Raw genomic sequence first — 22,911 nt, forward strand, 5'->3', positions numbered from 1 at the left:
TCAATAAATAATTTACTGCACAGACTAATGAACAGACTCCTCTAGGTATTCTCCAGGCTATAAATATAAAACACAAGGTTGTTTAATGCATTCCTTGCTATGAAATGGTTTCCCTCTCCTCACTCTTCTGGTTCTACGTCTTCTTCAACGTAAGCACCCCCACACCCAATCCCAAAACAGTAAGAGCTACTCTCCCAAAGGTGAAAAAGTATTACTTCAAAGCATTTTTCACTACTAGAGAATAAAACAGCATCTAACTCAACGAGTTCTTTCAGTAAAACTTCCATAAACTCTCTTGATCATTATGTGAAGTTTCTATATATTGTTCAAGAAACTTCTGAACCACTTACACTATTTTCAATTGCCTTAACTACCTCACACCAAATAAAAGCAGGAGGATACTTACGAAAACATGCAAGCCACAATTTACCTGCCCTTCAAGAAGCAAAAGCTCAAACAAGGTTATAAGCGATTTTAACTTAAACCTGCTGTTTCAGAAAGGAAAACATATTATTTAAAACATTTAAGTGCCACAATTTTTTTAATTGTTAAGAGAAATGATGGTGCTATGACATCAACACTTATGAATCTTGTTAATAAAATCTCTCAAATGACAGCAGAGGTAACATGCATGGCCGTTTAAAAATCCCCCTTTTTAAATCCAAGCATGGTATTTTTAAGAAAAACCACAATGTAATAATACTCTACCATTTTTTTTAAAAATTGACAGTAATATGTCTTTATTACAAATTAAGCAAGTTTAAGAAACAGCTATTTGTAATCTTTAAAACAATGCACTGGAAATAAATCTTCATTTCAGAGTTTTATTGTACTGCACTAAGGAACAGCAGGATGGTTATACAATGTTCTCTCCTTCAGTTCTGAAAATCTAAGGTACTTGCAAATTCTTAAGAATACTTTTGCCACCAGATTAGAACAGTATAATAACCAATTTCTTAATACACAATGTCTTACAAAAAACATTTAAAATAGCTTTAAATGCATCCTTCACAATTAGTATATATTTTCATATCATGTTCACTTATGCTTAAGAATTAAAGCAAGTATATTACTCTGATGGAAATATGGGAAATCTCTCATTCATGCAATACACAGGGACAATATTCAAGTCAAAGAAGAAAAAAATCCCATTCTTATTTTGTAAAGGTATCCATATATAATCATCTACATGATAGACAAGGAAACCCATTAAGTTTCCCACTGGTCAGACACACATTTTTCAGTTCATCAAAAGCACTTGCTATCTACAGCTAATTTATAATTAGATGGCATTTCAATAAAACCAAAATGAGCCCTACAATTTCCTATACACAAAAGCCTCCAATGGACTGAGGACAGTCAGTAATTAATGCAATCATTCAGAGGGTTATGGCTGTTCCTTAAGGAGTGCAAGTTCAAACCTGTCAACACCAGAGGTAATCATTTTATGTTAATTTATACGTAATTCCATTTAGATTCTTTATCCGAGTATAACATATGAAAACAGTCTTTCCACAAGCAAAAAATGTGGAAACATTTAAAAAATAAGGAGTCATTTTTTAAAGTAACTGATCAGATTCCATAGGCTACTCTTGGAAACAGGACCTTGCTGGATAGAATCCCTTCATTTGGTGGCTTTTGCATGCACTTAACTGGACCAGTTCTTCTGTGTGTCGTTCTAAGAGCTCACCAAAACATAGATCATGCTGAAAAGAAGAAAAAGGCTGTTAATACAAACATTTCTAATTAGAAAACTTAGAACACCAAAACATCAAGTCTGCTTTATACAGCAAACATATTTGTGCTATCAACCCATCACAGAACATGAAAAAACTAATGGCAAGTTCACAATATAATTTTAATTTGCACTTATGGACTTTTGCCTAAGGTAGGACTTGGCTCAACACATGTGCTGTAGTTGTCCCCATTTCCTTTCCAATTTTAGCAAGTAGAACAGCACAGCTGAGGCTTAATGGGAAATCAGAGCTGAGAGAAGCAATCCAAAGCAGTGTACTGTTCTGGAGATGTGTCTAATAGTAGGCACAGGAATCTCTAGAGGGCTCACTTGTGCCAGGCCCTCCGCTAGGTCTACATACATGATCTCACTTAATCTTCGAAGCAGTACTAGGATGCGAGTACTCTTATTGTCTTCATTTTATAGATGGGAAAGATCAATTAAAGAACTTACCCAGTAAAGAAACGCTCTAGGCAACAGCAGCAGGGAGACAAATCAGCAAAATAAAAGATAACAACCATTCAATTCAAGAGTCCCTGGGTGGCATAAAGGTTAGGTGCTGGACTACCAGCCAAAAAGGTTGGCGATTCGAACCCACCCAGAGGCGCCTTGAAAGACAGGCCTGGCAATCTGCTTCCGAATGAAAACCCTATGGAACAGTTCTACTCTGCACACATGAGAATCAACTCCATGGCAATCTTAACAACCATGCAATTTAGGCTTAAGAACTGCCAGGGACAATTCTACGTAAAGAGTGATACGGGAAAGGAACAGGGACATGGTTCAAAGGCATGCATCTCTAAATGGAAACACAAAGCAAGGAGTTGAGCAAACTTCACAATTTTAAAATGGAAATGAATGTCCTAGAGCCACCATCTCCTTAGTGAGCATTTTCCCACAATTGCAAATCTCCAACTTTACCATTTATCCAGTCATTCTTTTTTTTTCTCTCTTACAAATATGTTTTAAGTGCCTACTATATGCCAGCACTGTGCCAGGCACTTGTTACAGAAACTAAAGAAATTAGAATGATACACGGAATTTCACTTTTCAGAATCTATTCACTGTTTCATACATGAGCAACATCACTTTCATGGTTATAACCTCTGAAAGCATAAAAGTATCTTTTTCCTAAGTTCCTAAGCATTCATCTACTTCTATAATGGAAACTTAAATGATACAAAGAAAAATATGAATAAGCTACCATATAATATTTGCCAAGTTTTCAAATAGCAAAAAGAAGAGGAAATGAAAGCTTAATTATTAAAATGATTCCATTTTATACACCTGATTTTCTTTATATTTTGAAAATCAGGTGGAAAGCCATCTCTAGTCGAACACACATTGGTAAAAGATGAGAAAAGTGTATTTATATAGCTTAAAGAGACTTTAAAATTTCATTCTCAACAGTGACCTTTCCTAGCTCAAATAAGTACCATTTTACTCCACTTACAGTACAGGGGCAGGAGGGAGACAGGGGCTTGCCCCACAGAGGGCATGTGGCAATGTCCACAGACACTTCTGGTTGTCACACTGGGGGAAGGGGATGCTACTGGCACCTAGTGGGTAGAGGCCAGAGATGCCACCAAACATCCTACAATGCACAAGACAACTCCCACAACAAAGACTTATCCTACCCAAAATGTCAGCAGTGCCTAGAATGAGAAACCCTAACCCAGAGGAGGGATGAGTCCATTGTGGTACAAAAGGAGAAAAATGGATAATTATGCCACCCAGTAAGCAGAACTTCCTTTCATTCATCCCATTTGCATCAAGCAAACAAGAAAATAAGAGGCATAGTATACAGTTTATGAAGAATGATAAAGAAAAAATTAATCACAGTCTCAAAGAAACAGTGAAGTCAAGCAGAAACTTCTGCAAACTCACACAGCAATATCCTCTCACTGCCATCGCTCTGCCATGCAGGTTAAGGACTGTCCTTCACTGAGTGAGCATGTGGGAAAGCTCAGGCAGCAACATCCGGACCAAAGTTTCTGTCTCTGACCACATACCAGTCTCCCTCCTCGACAAATACCAGTGTACCTCATCTTGAACATGTGTGAATTTGCTGCTGTGTACTGTGCCATTACTACTTACCACCACTCAGGACACTGAGTTATTCTTCCAACTGGATTTTAGGGTGATAAGACATTATGAATGCAAGTTTTTTTTAAGTGGCAAGGTGAAATCTTATTTTCAAAACTTACCCATATAGGTAGTAAAAAAATGCTAGGAGGTAAAAAGCTAATTTGCACCATCCTTCTTTCTGACAATATGCCAGAATATCTGCATTCATGATGGTTGTGGGGTCATAGAGTCCTGGTCCGCTCATCACTGGTCTACTCATATACCTGGAATAAACAGAGTCTATTAGCCTAAAAGGGAGGCAAACCTTCAGGGTAGAAGGAGGGTTCCTCTTTGCAAATACACGTAGTCCCCAACTTACAATGGGGTTCTGTTTCTACAACTCTGTCGTAAGTTGGTTCAGACATAAATCAAATACATTTTATTATTATTATTGCCTTTTATTGTCAGTATCTTTATAAATCTGATCTTTGGTTGTCTGCAATTAGACATGTAAGAATGATAACATCAGCAAGTTATGCACTGCAATATTGTATGTAGTATGTAAGATGTCCACAAAAGGACGGTCGTAAGCGTAGTTCACTGTAACTCAAATGTGTCATAAGTCGGGGAAAACCTGTAATATATTACAGCGAGAGGTGGTCCATATAGGAAAGCATATTCTCAGTTATGGGTGGAATCCTTTCCTTTTATCATCTTAAAACTAGAGCCCCCAAATAAACAGAGCTGGACAGCTGAACGAGTCACATCTGGTCTCCACTGCATTTTCAGAAATGCAACAAAGATATGAATAAATAGTTGTCAAAAAGGAGTAAGATTCTTTTTCTTTTGACATAATGACTTGCAGAGAAGTTGCAAAAACCCCTCCTAGATACTCCAGATGCTAACATTTACTATACCTGCTATAGCCTTCTCTGGCTCTCTCTAAATATGCAGACTTTTTTCCTGAACTGTTTCAGAGTCCGTTAACAGACATGATACCAATTTATCCCAAGCATTTTGAGGTAATAGCTCTTTCTGACAATTAACAGCATACACAGGCATTCTCCACTACACAGTCAAGTTCTAAAAGAATTATAAATGTAATCACATTCATTAGCAAAAGGGCATGGATTTGTGATATTGTGCTACTTATGACACCTTTTTAGAGTCACAGACACGGTATCAATTTATCCCTAAATATTTCTTCAGTATATAGTCCCTAAAGTTGAGGACGAGTTTTTTTTTTTTTTAATATTGTGTTTTTAAAGAAATTTACACAGAAAATTAGGTTCTCATTTAACCATTTCTATACATATTATTCAGTGACATTGGTTACACTTTTCAAAATGTATATTTCTCATATTTTCATTCTGGTTGTTCTGTTTCTATTAATCTAGCTTCCTCGTCCCCCGTTCCTTTCTCATCTTTGGTCTAGTGTGAATGTTGACCATTAGGTCTCATTTAGATGATTGTTTAGAGAACCACAGTACCCACAGGTGATATTATATAAATAAAACATAATTTATGAGCCACTCTGTCTTTTGGCTGATAGGTGACCACTGGGGGTGGTCTGAGTTCCAAGTTTAAAGGGTATCCCAAGGTAACAGTCTTGGTGGGGGGCCCTCTAGTTTCTACCAGTCCAGTAAGTCTGGTCTTTCTTAGGAATTTCAGTTTTGTTCTACATTTTTCTCCCATTCTATCCATTCATCGTGTCCCTAGTCAGAACAGTCAGAAGTGGTTGCCAGGCACCACCCAGTTCTTCTGGTTTTAAGGAGGATGAGGCCATGGTTCCTACAGACTATTAGTCCTGTAGACTAGTTTCTTCTCTGAGTCATTGGTTTTCTTCTTTCTCTTTTGCTCCAGATGCGTAGAGACCAAGAGTTGCATCCTAGACGGCCACACACAAGCTTTTAAGATCCTAGACACTACTCACCAAACTAGGATGCAGAACATCATTTTTATGAGCTACATTATGCCAACTGACCAAGTTGCCCCCCTCAAACCCAGTAACCCAACCCTATGAGGGGTTTGGTTATGTCTAGGAAACACCCCTAACTGTGCCCCCATGCGCTTTATTTTATATATGAATATATACTCAGCACAGAAACATGTATACATTTGCCTAGAGAAACACCTGTACATGTGCACCTGTATATTCATATGTGCTTACCTATACATATAAGCATACATATCTACCTAAGTAATCACACATATATTTTTTCGTTATTACAGTTGTTGCAAAATTATGTTATGTTGTGGCTTTTACCCAAATCATCCTTTCTTCTTGTGGGGCAATGAGATTTTGACATGTCCATTTAAAACAAAAAAACTATTTATACAGATTAGATACAGTTAGTTGTACAAATAACCAATTCAAAGCCATAAAGTAAACATGGAGAAAGTAATCAGACATGCACTGTACATTTTAATTTATAAGAAGTTCAAAGATGGACAAAACTAATCTAAGTTGACAGAGGTCAGCAGTTCCCCTTGGGAGACATGGGCAGTAGCTGATTGGAATGGGGCACAGGGGAGTGTTCTGAGGGCCTAGAACTGTTGTGTATCTTGATCTACGTGGTAGTTTCACAGGTACATACATATGGAAAAACTCACTGTGCTGTACACTCCAGACTTATATGCATTACTATATATGAGTTCTATCTCATTTTTTCTAAAAATCCCTTTAAAAAGTAATAAAGTAAGCCCTATAAAACAGTTTTTATGCAGTTATTAAAACAGTTATTTATTCATCAACTTAATTTTTACAATGTCAACAAATTTTCAGATTTTCATTTAGGTGATTATAACCACATCTAACATAGTATAATTAATATTTAATGAGGAAAATCATTAGAAGTATATCTAAATATTACCTCCAAATATGATATGCCAAGAGGGGCATATTGAGACCCAGTGTAAGCCACTCTGCTGCACAAAGAAACATGACACAGAAGAAAGCATGGATGAGGTACTCTGGAAGTACAAGCTGGAAGAAAAATATAAGCCAGTTATCAAAATGTCTTGGCATTAAGTCTAATTTCAGTTGCTTATATGGGAAACCGGTGGCAACCAAGTTTGCATAATGAAAAATCACTTTTTTCTTAGAATCAGAGATGAAAGATGCTACTGAATTTTTTACTTTTTACCAAAAAAAGGATTATAGGCAAACTAACCAGAGAATACAGCTTGCATTAAAAGAGTAAGATATGATTTAAACTTAAAACCCGTATTGTTAAAACAACAGGTTAAATTATATAAAGTTACCACCCAGAATGATGAGTTATTTACTAAGCAACTGGAATACTTTTTTTCACCATTCGACAAATGACAAAAATACAAAAATGAGGTATCTGATCACATGCAACATGATAAAAAAAAATCCACAAAAACAAACTTCCCCTTTAGAGGTATACACATTAGTTAACCTTAACAGAAACCAGAAATGTTACATATACAATATTTAGCACACTACATTACATTACCACGAAAGTAATTTTTCAGTGGAAAGCCAATCAGCCAATAATCTCAGCACAATCAGGAAGGAACACTAATATGCACAAATGCAAACAATGTGCTTTCTGCAATGTAGGAGGGAAAAGACTGAGTTCTTAACCGTGAACTTGGAGGTTTCCAGGTTCCCGAGCTCGTGTTCTTACACGGCCTTTCTATTTCTTTCCAAAGAAATGCTACAGACACAGCATTATCTTCAGACCAGCAGAAGCTCAGAACTCAAAATCGTTTGAAAGTAGGTAGTATTAGGTGAAAAAAAATTCAAGCAAAATGTTTTTTATAAAATGATCAGAATTACGTAATTCTATGCTAAAATAAGCAAAGTAATCCTTTCTTTTAAATTACCTTTCTCATTCTAAAGATTGTTTTAAATGAAAAAATGACTTTAAAAATACCAAAACTTTTCATTGCCACTTTCAAATAACCTCCTACAAGTCATAACTACAAAGCCAGTTTCTCAAATGTCTACTTTGTTTTTCATACCAAAGGAAAATTATATGAATCCTCAATACCATCAGATGTTTCCTAAAGGGAAAGCATAACTGTAAAAATAAGATAATTATACTACATATTTCAACTTCATTTTCTAACACTCTCAAATTATGGTTTCCAATTTAAAGCTGTAAAGTGAACTTTTAAGTGAATGTTTTAAATGAAATCCCAGGAAAATCAACTCATCTACACAATGAACCAGATATTTTCTATAAATTTAAGCCATATAATAAATAACAAAAGAAAAACACTGCATATGAATACAGACTTGTAAATAGCATGAAGCTTTAAACTAATATCTATTTAAGATCAAAGTTACACATCTGCAATCTCTAAACAAAAAAACATCCACAGGAAATCTTTGAAACTCAATGATTACAATAACAAACCAAGAAAAATATACATTTTATCAGGAGTCCCACTAGAACCGCTGTTTATAATATTAGTTTAAATTATACGATTTTTTTCTTTAAAACACAATAAGCCTATTTCAGTCCTCTCAAGCCAACTGGTAACTAACAATACAAATCATCATCCAAGGTTTCAACCTAGATTGACAGACTGAGGAGTGAGGAGAGAATGATTCTGAAAGCATGACCCCACTGCTCTTACACAATGAACCTGAATTGTGGTAATAAACACAGTCTGCAACTCTACCAGTTCTAGTGTGAAACAAACACCACCCTCCCTGCTGACCCTTGAAAATAGTCTAGAAATGTTTATTATCCATCTCTGATAAAACAAAAAACAGTCCTCTCCAATTATTCTCTAATAATCAGATTTCCCCAGAAGTGACACAAAAACAGTTCCACTTAGGAACCAGGGTTCACAAAAAAACTGGTATCCAGAAAAAAATACCTCATGCAAATATGGCTGAAATGACAGTACTTAAAACATGCAAATCATAATGTTATTTTGTTAAAGTTCACATTTCAAGAAAATAATGTTGTCTTCCCCCATACTTTGGCAGAATTGTTAAAACAAATTTTAAATAGGGAAAACTGTCAGATGCACTGCTGTGAAGCCAATTATCGGCACTCTATCCAAAATGCAACCTGTGCTGGTATTAAAACTTCCTTCCAACCTACTGAAAAGCATTAGGATACCCCAAGCACATGTCTTTTCTTAGTGAGCATTTCTTTCCATTAAGAAAAGCCAGAAATCACGCATATGTTAAAATGAAATTAGTCCCTCTTAAATTGACAATAATTATGAAAATACAAGCACTTAAGCTTCAAAAATCAGGCTGTCTTGATTCCAAGTCTGGCTCTACTAGCTGTGTGATCTTAAATGAAGTTCTTAAACCTCTCTAGCCTGTTTCCTCCCCTACACATGGGAATAACAATACACCTACCACTTAGGACTGTCATGAGAATTGAATGAAAAAATCCAGGAAAGGGCTCAGCAGGAGGGTCTGGCATTTAGGAAAGCCCTTATTTGGGTTCCAGCTACTATTACCCTCATCATCATTTGGTTACTTAAAGTCATAAAAAGCCAAAGAGGATAGAATGCTATTCATAAACAGCTGTCAAAAGGAGAAATTTCAGTTTCTTAATGTCTTGGTAACAATTAGTTCCAACTACTAAGGTTAAGATGTTTTCACAACAAACATGACCTACTTTCCAATAAGAAGGCATATTCATCTTCTCATGTTTCATTAAAAAAAAAGAGAAACAGCTAATACGTTAATACTTTTAGTTGTACCTACATCAAAAGTCATACTGTAACAGTTCTTTAAAGACAAACTAGAAATCTATACTATCGTTCATATTTATCTGGGAAGAAGTGATGAAAGTAGCAAACTAACTTTATATGCTCTATGTAGCTAACTTTAGATGCTCTTCCAGAAATTCCCTCCAGCGTGCAAGTGCATTAGTTTTACACAACTAACGTCTATTCAAGTTCTCATCAAGTTTCATCTTAAAAATGAATTACTGTATTCTCTTTCTTGAAGACACATCCACTGCTTTCTTACGAATGACTTTTCAGTTTCTGACCAATCAGGCAAAATCAAACCTATAAGCAAAAAGGAGAACCTTCCTAAATGAGTAAAGTAAATAATTTAAGAAATATATGAAACCCCTGAGCACAACAGAGGTACGTTATAACTGTATCATAGCTCAGAACTTAGTGTAAAACAGGTCTGTTTCAGAAACTTAGGGTGACTATATACTAGAAATAACTCTGTTCACATTGCATACAGATGGTTATCTACAAAATTCTAACAGCATGAGTCCAAGGACAGCATTACTGCAAGATAACAGAGCTATCCGCTTACAAGGCACTGAATAAATGTAAGCTGAATAAGTGAAATAATTAATTTCAGAGTATGCATAATTAAAGATAGAAACAGATATGGTAGTTAAAGCCATACTAAAGATTCATTTGCATATTCCCAAAATAAATCATAACCCTAGAAATCTCACCATCTATTAAAGGCATTTTATTTGAATCACCTTTCAAGCACTTCCCCAAATAACATAAAAGTGCCTATGGCTATAATGTAAAAAAAAAAAAAAAAAAAAGTAAGCATATAACAGCTTTCCCTACTTGACTGGGCCAGCAAGCAAACATTTGCATAAAATACAAAAATCCATGAAATTATAAACCTCAACAGGCATATGAACGAGCACATCGAACAAAACATTACAAATACAAATGCCCTCACCCTCCCCGTGAAAATGAATGCAGCATTAAAACATTGAACTAAAAAGCAGTACACACCTTTAACGCAATTTTGACTCTTTTAATCTTTTTGACCTTTTCAACTGTCTTTGGCCGACAATGTAAAAAGCAGATTGGAAGAATGTTAGTATGACAGCTGACAAGATCACCAGCAGATTAATAATAGTCAGAACAGTCAAGCATGACAGGAAAAAAAATATTTTTAATTCTGCCTACTTCAAAAGTACAAATATATGATGCTACTTAGAATATTGGCCATTTTCAAATTAAGTGCATCAAGTTAAAAGGAAAAAAAAACATTAAAAAATTTAAAGATAAAACCTATATTATAACTTACAGGATTCAGGGTATTACACTGGTCTATAGGATTCTTGTAATCAGTCTTCAGTTCATCAAATGCTATAATCTAAAATAAAATTAAAATAGTTAGGAACTGTCCCTTTAATAAAAAGCTGCGACCAACCTGCCCCATCACATCAAACAATTATTGAAAAAAGTTAATACACCAAAAGCAAAAGTGCACCAACACTACATGTATAAATATGTAAAGTCAACATATGCTTTTAAAAAAAAGAACTGGAATCAGATTTAAAGAACTGAAAACACGTTTATATTATTTTCACTAAAACAGTCTGATATCGCTGTAAAAAATGTCATCTTCAATTTTCAATTTCTTCTGTGCCTCTGTACAAATCATTTTCCCTACCTGAAATGACATTACCACCACACACACACAACTGTTTGGCAAACTCTTTATGCTTTATCCTAAAAAAGTCTTCTTCCTATGTCAAGCCCTCTCTAGCTTTTCCTGACTCCCTTGGGCAGAAATAATTGCTACACCTACATTGCAGAGAGCTTTTCAATGCCACCAACATGGCATTTCTCACACTGGAGTGGAGTATTTATGGACTCTAAACCATCCATGCCTCAGAGAGAAGAAACGTATTTTCAATCATCTGTGTGCGTTCTCGAGTGACAGAGATGGATGCACACGTTTCAATTTGTTCCCATCCGTGCCCAAGCACATGCATTTCTGAGTCCTCCAGCTTTAAACTGGAAATGCAACAAATGGCCTCAGAAGAGAGGAATGCTAACGGATTCTTAAACGTCATGGCTAGGACCACATATGCAGTTTCTGCCCTGAACAAAAGCACCCAGCCAAGAGCACCCTAGCATAGCACTGCCTCGGCCCCTGATCACCAGGCCCTGCACTATGGGGCTGTGTCCCCTGAGAAGGTAGAATTTTTCTAATTCTTCTGCCCCCAGGGGCATCTTTTGCTAATTCACACAAAGGTACCATATAGGAAAGAGGGCAACTCATAGCAACCCTGTAAGACAGAGCAGAACTGCCTCATAGTGTTTTCAAGGAGCGCCTTCTGGATTCAAAGTGCCGATCTTTTGGTTAGCAGCCACAGATCTCTGAACTACTATGCCATCAGCATTTCCATAGGGAAGAGCAGCCCTGTTCAAAGCCACTATGTAAGTGATCAATCTGACCTCCTTCTCTGTCCTACGAATATTCCTATCGTATGCATATCATTTCATTGGTCATCAAACTAAAGACTGAAAATGGGTGAGCCTGAGCAAGGCCCACTTCTTCTGATGTGATGAGTGAAACAGTTCTACATGTGGCAAGGGGAGAAAGATCATCCATTTAAAACAAATGGCAAGAATGATCCTGCCCACACTGTTGAGAAATGTGGCTTTAACCTTGTTGTTGGCTGCCATCCAGTCAATTTGACTCATGGCAACCCAGTGGGTTACAAAGTAGAGCTGCTCCATAGGGTTTTCTTGGCTGCAATGTTTACAGAAGCAGATCACCTGGCTTTTCTTCTAAGGTACCGATGGGTAGGTCAAACCATCAACCTTTAGGTTAGCAGTTGAGCGCAAATTATTTGCACCACCTAGGGACCTGCTTTTTTTTTTTTTTTTTTTAGGGACCTGCTTTAGCCTTGTTAGGTGTTGTCAAGTCAATTTTCGACTCATAGCGACCCATGTGGCAGAGTAGAAATGTTCCATAAAATTTTCTAGGCTGCAATCTTTACTGGACAGACTGGCAGGTCTTTCTCCTGTGCAGCCACTAGTTGGGTTCGAACCATCAACCTTTTGGTTAGAAGCCAAGCACTTTACCATTGCGTCACCAGAGCTCCGCGCACTAAACACAGAACTTCAAAGTCAAAACATACTAAAAATCAAAACATGGCTACACATCACTCTGTGGTGTCAACTCAGGTGTCAAAGTCAGAAGTCAATGGCACTAAGTTTAAGGGGGAGCTATTTTAGTTGCTGCCACTGGCTACCCAGGGGACAGAAGACATAACAGCCTTCTCCTGGTGGGTTAGGAGTAGTATCTTTACATGTGAGATAGTGTCACTGAATATTACCAATAATCAGTAGAGTCATATAATTTTAGCTTTCAATATGCTGGTTTATTTCCCTGTTAAAGTTCTTAGCTTCTTAAAAAGATGTTTCTTTTTTAAATTTCTAGAATTTTACAAAATTCATCATCCTTCCTTAAAACTCTGAGATAGGAGTAGAAGGAAAATAATTAAAAGTCAAAATGTAAGCTCCATGAGAGCAAAGATTTTCATTGTTTTCACTGCTATATCCCAGAGCCTAAAATAGTGCCCAGCACATAATTAAGTGTTCCATAAATATTTGTTCAATGGTAGGAGAAAAAAAAAAAGAGAAATAAATAGCCCTAGGGAAAAAAATGTACAGTATGCACCAAAAGCCATTTTCCTTTGCTAACGACTCCTAACACATGTAAATGTTGAAAATATAAATGTGCAATTAGAACACACTCATTTCAAATTACTTATAAACATTATTAGTCAGCTACTTGACATTAAAAAAAAAAAAAAAACCCAAACCAAACCAACTGCCTTCGAGTCGATTCCCACTCATAGCGCCCTATAGGACAGGGTAGAACTGCTCCATAGGGTTTCCGAGGAGCGCCTGCAGATTCGAACTGCCGACCTCCTGGTTACCAGCCCTAGCACTTAACCACTATGCCACCAGGGTTTCCTACTTGACATTAGCTGTGATATATACCAAATGCATTTTAGTAATAAGGTGCAAAACAAGAGTCACACTCACAAACAGAATTAGTTGCCTATAACACAATCCAAGTCAATAGCAGAGTACAAAATCTATCTTTTAAAACTAACTTTTCTTTGATTGGACATTTTCTACAGGTGACTTAAAGGGATCTTTTAGTAACGATGTTGCTGAATGGGCTTCTGTTTTGTGAGGGCTATAGTTTCCAAAACTCTTCTGAGAAGATTCTTAAGCTAGTGGTTTTCAAACCTTTTGTGGCAGGACAATGGCCTGCACAAAATTTTCCACAAAAATGTAAAAACAATAAAACAGATATAGCTACTGTGGCCTGCGCCCTCCCCCCTACCCCCGAGGAGGGGTAGCTCTGCTGGCCCTAAATTCCTAAAAGATGCCAAACTACAGAACACAAGATAACTTCAAACTTGATACACGCACTTAGGGAATGACTACTACCTTTTTCAGTTTTCAAAAAAACGTCTACTCCCAACACTATTCTCCATAGAGCATCAAGCACGCAAGTGAATTAGGACTAAACCGAAAGACGTAACCAGCAGTATAAAAAAACATCCTCCATACTACGATTAACGTACACAAGATTTTTTAATTTATATTTGAAATTTCCAAATGAGTCTTCTTAAAGATACCTCAACTAGCTAAGAAACTGAACATAAGGCTAAGTGGATAATAGAAAAATTAAAACCATTTATTTAGAAATGCTTCCCAAAGGATGCAGCAGTCATCCTCTGAACCACTAAGAAATCCCTAAGCATAAAAAACCCCCCAGTAATCTGTGGAGTAAATACATTTGTTTGCTGTTGCTGTTAATTCTACAATAGGACTTAAAATTGTCTACTTCACCGAGACACACATTTATTTCAAAGCTGAAACTACATTAGCTATTTTAAAAGTGCAGTTTGTTTTTTCCTTAAGTCAAACACAGCCTGGATTGCATTCAAAATGTAAAAAAAAAAAAAAAAAAGCCATCCCACAGAGCTCTAATGCAAATTCCCATCATCCCAGAATACAAGCAGCACCTGTCAAGCAGAGCGAGACTTAAAACTACATCTACAGATTTTTAAAGCTGGGAGCCAACCGCACATTGCAGTTGCATACCACCCTTATTAAGGCAGGGCTGGTTAGCATCCCAAATTATTTATTGTTCTTCCACTAAAGAAGAGCCTAAGAAGCTAGGCATCTTTCCTACTGGTTCCTACTGACAAGCATTCTGAAGTAAGTTATTTCTGACAGGTAACAGTCTACGTAAGCATGTCCCCACTACACAACAGTCGGGTGCTAAAATAATTACAAATATAATCGCACTCTTTAGCAAAAGGGATTGAATTGGTGATATTTCTCCACTTACAAGACCTTTTTGACAAAGACACTCCTGCCATTTAAATTACACTACTCTCTATGTGTTCCATAAACGAATCCTTGTTAGAGGAATGAGGAAACCTGATTTAAAATTTACATCAGAGAAAATATGCCCAGTCATTCAAATTAAGACCAATATTCCAGAACACACTGGAATATGAAGAGTACAGAAGAAACGAGATAAATTTTTAATGAATGCTGATTTCCAAAGGGCTCTCAATGATTCCAATTTTGTGCCAGAGAAAAAGGAAACCTCAAAAATCTCTTGTAGAACTATTTCACAGCGAACTTAATACTTGTTTATTACAAAAACCAGTAAGGATTTGCTGCTATCTTGCAACATAACGTAACATTAAGTAAAACTGCCCTAGAGAAGCTTAAGGTTTCTGAGCGCTTTCAAAAACAAATTAAAATTCCCTCTGCTAAATCAAACTTCCCAGAACACAGAGACGGCTTGGAAGACTGTCTCTTGGCAAACTGGTAGTTCAATGAATGATTACGAGGAAAGCGCGGAGATGCGGTAAACAAAGTAATCAATCCAACCTGCATCAAAGTTCACCGGGAAGCAGGAATCCAAAAAAGCTTGATTCCACTTTAAGCGCACACAAGCGCTGAAAAATAGTTGAAAATCAATTTAAAGTAGGTTGCAACTATATCAATTTGGCAATAACTCCTGAGGAACCCCCCCCCAAAAAAAGGTAATCTGTATTAAATAACAAAAACTCGGAACACTTCATACACGCCAAGTACGTATCATGCCTTTCGGCGCCCGTGACATCCTCCCGGGGGATGCGGGGCTGAGGGCCCGTGTGAGCCAAGCGCTGTCCGGCCGGGCCAGTCCGGTCTGCGGCCGCCCCACCCAGCCGGGGAGGAGTAGCGGTGCGCGCGGCCTACGCCCGGGCACTGCGAGCGCATCCATCTGACGATCGCGCGCCCGGGTCGTCTGGGACCTGCAGCCCTCCAGCCTGCGGAAAGAAGGCGCGCGGACACTTGTCGCGCGGCCAGCGCTGTCCCTGCTCGGCCGCATCCCCAGGCGCGCCGACCTCCGGGGACCGTCGCCGCCCCGACCGCTAACCCGGGGCGAGAAGAGGCTGCGCAGCTGCCTGGCCCTCCTTCCCCGGCCCAGCTACTCACGTGCCAGATGGCGAAAAAGATAAGCGCTGCGGTGAGCAGCAGCGCCAGCATGTAGCAGAAGGCCGCGAACGTGAACGCCATGGCCGGGAAGGAGGAGCAGGGAGCAGCGCCGTTGGCAGCGGAGAAAGGCGGCGCAGGGCCCTCTGGGTAAAACCATTCACTTCCCCGGGCCACAATCACGACCGCCGCCGCAGCGGCGCCCGCCCTCCCAGCGCGCCTGCGCACTAGCCCGGGCCCGCCTGCGCCCTCTGATGACCAGCGTCTGCGTTGCACTTACATTATCCGCACAAAAACTGAAACCAAAGTCCTTGCCCTCTGAAGTCGATTCTGACTCTTAGAGACCCTATTATTCTCACAGTTCCAAGATTTATTTTTCCTTCCTTTCCTTGTTTATTCTTTGAACAAATATTTAATGCTTGCGTAGTACGTTCCCTTGAAATGCAAAGATTAATAATACAGTACCAACTCTCTAAGAACTTAGAAAAGTGCCAGAAACAAAACCTAAGCAAGCAATTATACTATTGTAACTCTACAAGCAGATGTCTGCGGGATGTTAGGAAAGGTTAAAGAATGGTACGCAGCCCGCCCTGGAGAGTTCAGGGCAGGATTCTTGGAGTAGGTGCTTCCTAAGCTGAAGCTCACGTGATGAGTAGAAATTGTCTAGACAAAGAGAGGGAAGAACCGATAGCCAAATTCAGCAGCACAGGGATTCAAACCAGTTCCTTCCGATTCGAACCCCTGCTGAGAATTTGTATTTCTTTTTTTTTAATTGACCTTTTTTTTTTTAGATGAAGGTTTACAGATCAATTCGTTTCTTATTAAATAATTAATACCCATAACTTTCGTGACATGCTTAAAAAGCCCACAATGTGTTAAGAATTTGCGTTTCCACCCCGGATTATCAATCAAAATCTAGGATGTAACAAGATCCCGAGTTGATTCTTATGCACACCTTCCTGGAAACTTGTTATAAATGCAAATTATCAGCAGGGGTTCAAACCAGCCTATCTAGAGCAGCAGAAGCCACAGAGGTGAAAAAAAAGAAACCACCAGCTGTTCTAAATTACTGGAACATAAATACAAGACAGAGTGTTGGGAGACAAGGTTAGAAAACGATTGGCAAGAGGCCAGACTGAAGAGGGCCTTATATGCCTCGCTAAGGAGCTCAGACTTTATATCCCATAAGCCTGTGTTTTTTAAACGTTGTTTCTCACCACATACAATTACAAAGATTTTTCATTGCAACCCACTGGAACATTACATACATATAGAAATAAAAGATGTGGATATCTAGATATAGAAACATTGAGATACGTATACAAACCAGAAACAAAAATTTCATAAAACAATACTTAATCATTCATGAGTACTGATCAGTCTATGTTGTTTTATTTTTAACACTGGTTGTGAACCACAAAATTGATTTCACTACCTAATAAGTGATTGCTCCCAATAGAAGTGGAAATCATTGGAAGATTTTAAGCAAGAGAGGAACACGTTTAGATTCACATTTAACATTGCTCCACTAGCAAGTTGTATAGACAATGGTTTAGAAACAGGACCTATCCGGTGTTGTTAACAGAACTTTCTGAAATGAAGAAAATATTATTTGTCTGTCCTGTCCCATACAGCAGCCACTAGCCATCTGTGGCTATTGAGTACTTTGCAATGTGGCTGGTTTTGACTGAAGAATTGAAGTTTAAATTTTACTTAATGCTAATCAAGTAAAATTTAAATAAGCACATGTGGCTAGTGGCTACTCTATTGGACAGTGCAGGTCTGTACCGCCACAATTATATGGTAAAACCTTTGTGCAAATTGGAAAAGATTCTCCAAATAAGCAGAGGTCCACACCAGGGGACAGGAGTACAGGCTATCCTTCAGCTCCACTCACCCTCTTGGCCACAAACCTTTGTGCAGTACACAAGCTGCCCAATTGTGCACAATGACCTTGGTTAGAGGACTAGGAGCAGGGAGCCCACCACAATGGTCCAGTCAAAAGTTGCCGTGGATCTGAACTAGAGCAGTAGAAGCTGGGATAGAAAGAAGTAAATGTATTTGATAGAATTTGGGAGAGACACTCAGCAGGACCTGACTGACTGGATGCAGGGGTGAGAGAAAGAAAGGGGTCAAAGATGACTTACTCAGTACTACAGGCCCCAAAAGCATAACAAAATGCTATATTAGGTTTGGGGTGAAATAGGGTTTTGGAAATAGTGGTTATGGTGGCACAACATTATGAATGTAACTTAAGCCACTGAACCGTATACTTGAAAATGATTAATATGGCAAATTTTTAAGTTACATATATTTTACAAAAATAAAAAAAGATGAAGAAAAAGAATTTTAAAATTATAGCGTTGGGCAATATATGTCCAGGAAAACTCACAATCTGACAGGCAAATGCAGTTTTCTAGGCTCATGGGAAATGGAATTTGTGAGGTGTCATTCAAGCTAAACTATGAGATACAGCCCCTTTCTTCCAGGGCTTTGAACCAGTTCCGGTTCAAACCTTTACTGAGAATTTGCATTTCTAACAAGTTCCCAGGAAGTTATACATAAGAATCCCTTGGGGATCTTATTAAAATGCAGATTCTGATTCATTATATCTGGGGTGGAAAGGCAAATTCTCAGCTGCGAACTTATTAGAAATGCAAATTATTAGCAAAGGTTTAAACTGGAACAAACCAGTTTGAAGCCCTGCTTTCTTCTAAATGAATCCTATTTACACCTTGAGAAGTGATATTTCACCACCAGAAACCTGGAGAGCCTTCTACCTTTCAACAAGCTTTTCTCCAGCTTCACTTTAAATGTGTCTTTCCCCTGCCTGGGAACTACATCTAGCATCTGATCTCAAAGAATGGAACTGTCCCCTGGGGACCCATCCTTAGTTCTGGAAGGGGCAACCCGTATTTCACCTGAGGAGGTAGAAGGAATTCATAAAAGAAATTTTTATCTTCCCCCAAACCCACTACTGCTGTTACATAAAAAACAAATCACTCCTCTTCATTCAAGGGTAGTATTTTAGGTACAGGTAGTCCTAGACTTATGATGGGGTTTCCTTCTGATGACTCTGTCGTAAGTCGGTTCTGATGTAAGTAGAATAATCCTCCCCCCCCCTTTTTTTTTTAGTTTTCATTATTATTGCCTTTTATTATCAATATATTTATAAATCCAATCATGGTCTTTGGGGGTTAGAAACATTACATATAAACTTCTGGATATATTTTAATACATACGTACATAAATCATAAAAATTTACTCCGATGATGAAGAAGAGTTACACAACATTGGCATTTTAATTCCACTTGTGGAAGATTCTGGATTATCTGGATTATCCCTGTGAATGGGAACGGCGTTTCCAGTCAGATAATTAGTGAGGGTTGTCTGTATGGTCCTTTTCTTTTTCTCTTCGTATATTTCACCATAACATCTCACTGTTTCCTGAAACTGCCTATCAACTTTAACAAAGCAATCAGCATTTGGGCCCACGTTTTCAAACAACTGAAGCCCCTGATTTAGTTTAGAAAAAAACTCCAGCTAATCCTTTCAGTATAAAAATTTGACTTCTTCCTCTTCCTCATTATTTCTTTCCTCTTCAAAATCTATTAAGTCCTTACCTGTCAGTTCCCCTCCTTTGTATCTTTGAGCTACTCCATGTTAGCAATATCAAGTTCTAAATTCAGCATTCTTGCAATATGGACGATTTTTCCACTGATCTCTTCCATTGTATTGTTCTGATTAAATGCTTGGAGAGTTTTCACATAACTCAGCAATTTTTTCCACATCTCCTGCGTGCATTTTCCCATAACTCCTTCCCAGGATGATGTACTAACAATAAACCAAAAAACGAACCCATCAAGTTGATTCCAACTCATAGCGACCCTATAGGACAGAGTGGAACTGCCCCATAGGGTATCCAAGGAGTGGCTGGTAGATTTGAACTAGCAGACCTTTTGTTTAGCAGCCAAGCTCTTAACCACTATACTACCAGGGCTCTAGACAATACTACCCATTGCTGTTGAGTCGATACCGACTCATACTGACTATAGTATTAGGCAGCCGTAATAAATTAGAGAATACACCCATTTTAATAAGGGCAAAGGGCTAATTAGATGCGACAAGACAGTTGGTGGGGAAAATAATAGGTTTGCTGACATTTTGAGTATCATTACAGGCAGTGAACAAACAATCTATACCCAAAATATTCCCAGTCATTTCGAAAGTTGCCTTAACCCTTTCAGCCCATGGGAGTACTTTTGCAGTACATACTGAATTAAGTCCTTGTACTTGTGTATATGGATAGGGCTGGATGATACTTCAAAGAAGTACTAATGATTATCTCCCCCCAACCCCAATTGAATTTCCTTTGTTCAGACAGTCTCCCATCAAATTGCCTCCACTCCCCCAGTGCCCATGCTCTCAACCAAGACAGCTAGACACACGTCAGCCACTGTTGGTGTTTTGTGGCACCCATTCGGTTCCAATGCATGGTGACCCTATAGGACAGAGCAGAACCATTCCCATACGGTTTCCTAGACTGTAATCTTTATGAGCCCCCATGCGTCTGTCAGTTTGTCATACTGTGGGGGATGGCGTGTTGACGTGATGCTGGAAGCTATGCCACTGATATTCAAATACCAGCAGGGTTACCCCTGGCAAACAGGTTTCAGCTGAGCTTCCAGACTAAGACAGGCCAGGAAGAAGGAGCCAGCAGTCTACTTCTGAAAAGAATTAGCCAGTGAAAACCTTATGAATAGCACCAGAACACTGTCTGATATAGTGCCAGAAAATGAGCCCCTCAGGTTGGAAGGCATGCAAAACACGACTGGGGAAGAGCTGCCTCCTCAAAAGTAGAGTTGACCTTAATGACATGGATGGAGTCAAGCTTTCAGGACCTTCATTTTTTGATGTGGCAATACTCAAAATGAGAAGAAACAGCTACAAATATTAAAAATCAGAACGTGAACGTACGAAGTATGAATCTAGGAAAACTGGAAATCGTGAAAAACGAAATGGAATGCATAATCATTGATATCCTAGGCATTCGTGAGCTGAAATGGACTGGCATTGGCCATTTTGAATCGGAACAATCCTATGGTCTGCTAAACCGGGAACAACACCTTAAAGAGGAATGGCATTGCATTCATCATCAAAAAGAACATTTCAGGATCTATCCTGAAGAAAAATGCTGTCAGCAATGGGATAATATCTACACACCTACAAGGAAGACCAATTAATATGACTATTATTCAAATTTATCCACAAACCACTCTGGCCAAAGATGAAGAAATTCTGCAGTCTGAAATTGATCTAACATGCAATCAGGATGCATTGATAATTACTGGTGATTGGAATGCAAAAGTTGGAGACAAAGAAGAAGGACTGGTAGTTGGAAAATATAGCCTTGATGATAGAAATGACACAAGAGATCGCATGATAGAATTTTGCAAGACCAACGACTTCTTCATTGCAAATAGCTTTTTTCACCAACATGAACGGTGACTACATGTGAACCTTGCCAGATGGACTACACAAGAATCAAATCGACTACATCTGCGGAAGGAGACATTGGAAAAGCTCCATATCATCAGTCAGAACAAGGACAGGGGCCGACTATGGAACACACTATCAACTGCTCACATGCAAGTTCAAGTTGAAAATGAAGAAAATTAGAACAATTCCACAAGAGCCAAAGTACAACCTTGAGCATATCCCACTGAATTTAGAGACCATCTCAAGAATAGATTTGATGCATCGAACACTAATGACCCAAGATCAGACGAGTTGTGGAGTGACATCAATGACATCGTACACGAAGAAAGATAAAAGCCATTAAAAAGAGGAAAGCCTGCCTGGAGGGGAGATGAGAGGATGGAGGGGGTTAGAAGCTGACAAAAAGGACACGAAAAGAGACAGTGGAGGGAGACAGCAGGCTGAATTATTAAAAAAAAAAAAAAAAGACAGGAAAGAAAGAAAAGACCAAAATGGATGTCAGAAGAGACTCTGAAACTTGCTCTTGAACACAGGGTAGCTAAAGCAAAAAGAAAAAACAATGAAGTCAAAGAGCTGAACAGAAGATTTCGAAGTGCAGCTCGAGAAGACAAAGGAAAGTATTACAATGACATGTGCAAAGACCTGGAGGTAGAAAACCAAAAGGGAAGAACATGCTTGGCATTCTCAAGCTGAAAGAACTGAAGAAAAAATTCAAGCCTGGAGTTGCAACATTGAAGGATTCTATGAGGAAAATGTTAAACGATGCAGGAAGCATCAATAGAATATGGAAGGAATACACACAATCACTGTACCAAAAAGAACTGGTCGATGTTCAACCATTTCAGGAGACAACATATGATTGGGAACCAATGGTGCTGAAGGAACAAGTCCAAGCTGCACTGAAGGCATTGATTGGCAAAAAGCAAGGCTCTGGGAATTGATGGAATATCAATTGAGATGTTTCAACAAATAAATGCAGCACTGAAGTGTTCACTTGTCTATGTCAACAAATTTGGAAGACAGCGCCTGGCCGACCAACTGGAAGAGGTCCATATCTATGCCTATTCCCAAGAAAAGTGATCCAACTGAATGTGGAAATTATCAAACAATATCATTAATATCACACGCCAGTAAAATTTTGCTGAAGATCATTCAAAAGTGGTTGCAGCAGTATATCGACAGGGAACAGCCAGAAATTCAAGCTGGATTCAGAAGAGGACATGGAACCAGGGATATCACTGCTAATGTCAGATGGATCCTGGCTGAAAGCAGAGACTACCAGAAAGATGTTTACCTGTGTTTTATTGACTATGCAAAGTGTTGAAAAGCAAAGATGTCACCTTGAAGACTAAGGTGTG

General features: G+C 38.5%; 1 protein-coding gene across 1 annotated transcript; it reads right to left on the reverse strand.

Moving 5' to 3' along the window:
- Positions 1-810: 810 nt before the first annotated feature.
- On the reverse strand, positions 811-16,207 carry CNIH1 (cornichon family member 1). The gene is made up of 5 exons (XM_003408639.4): positions 16,058-16,207; positions 10,827-10,895; positions 6,676-6,788; positions 3,943-4,086; positions 811-1,706 (listed from the first exon to the last, which is right to left on the reverse strand). Exons 1-5 carry the CDS (start codon positions 16,136-16,138, stop codon positions 1,679-1,681), a joined length of 435 nt encoding a protein of 144 aa, XP_003408687.2. The 5' UTR covers positions 16,139-16,207; the 3' UTR covers positions 811-1,678.
- Positions 16,208-22,911: the final 6,704 nt, after the last annotated feature.

Source organism: Loxodonta africana, chromosome 10 (genome assembly GCF_030014295.1).
Source record: "Loxodonta africana isolate mLoxAfr1 chromosome 10, mLoxAfr1.hap2, whole genome shotgun sequence".
NCBI lineage: Eukaryota > Metazoa > Chordata > Mammalia > Proboscidea > Elephantidae > Loxodonta > Loxodonta africana.

Excerpts from the sequence above, each read along its gene's own strand:
- CNIH1 (XM_003408639.4), bottom strand. The coding sequence starts at position 16,138 with ATGGCGTTCACGTTCGCGGCCTTCTGCTACATGCTGGCGCTGCTGCTC. Across the intron at positions 4,087-6,675 it reads TTGGCATATCATATTTGGAG|GTATATGAGTAGACCAGTGA; the intron begins GTAATATTTAGA and ends TGTTTATTCCAG. Across the intron at positions 1,707-3,942 it reads TTTTTTTACTACCTATATGG|CATGATCTATGTTTTGGTGA; the intron begins GTAAGTTTTGAA and ends TCTTCTTTTCAG.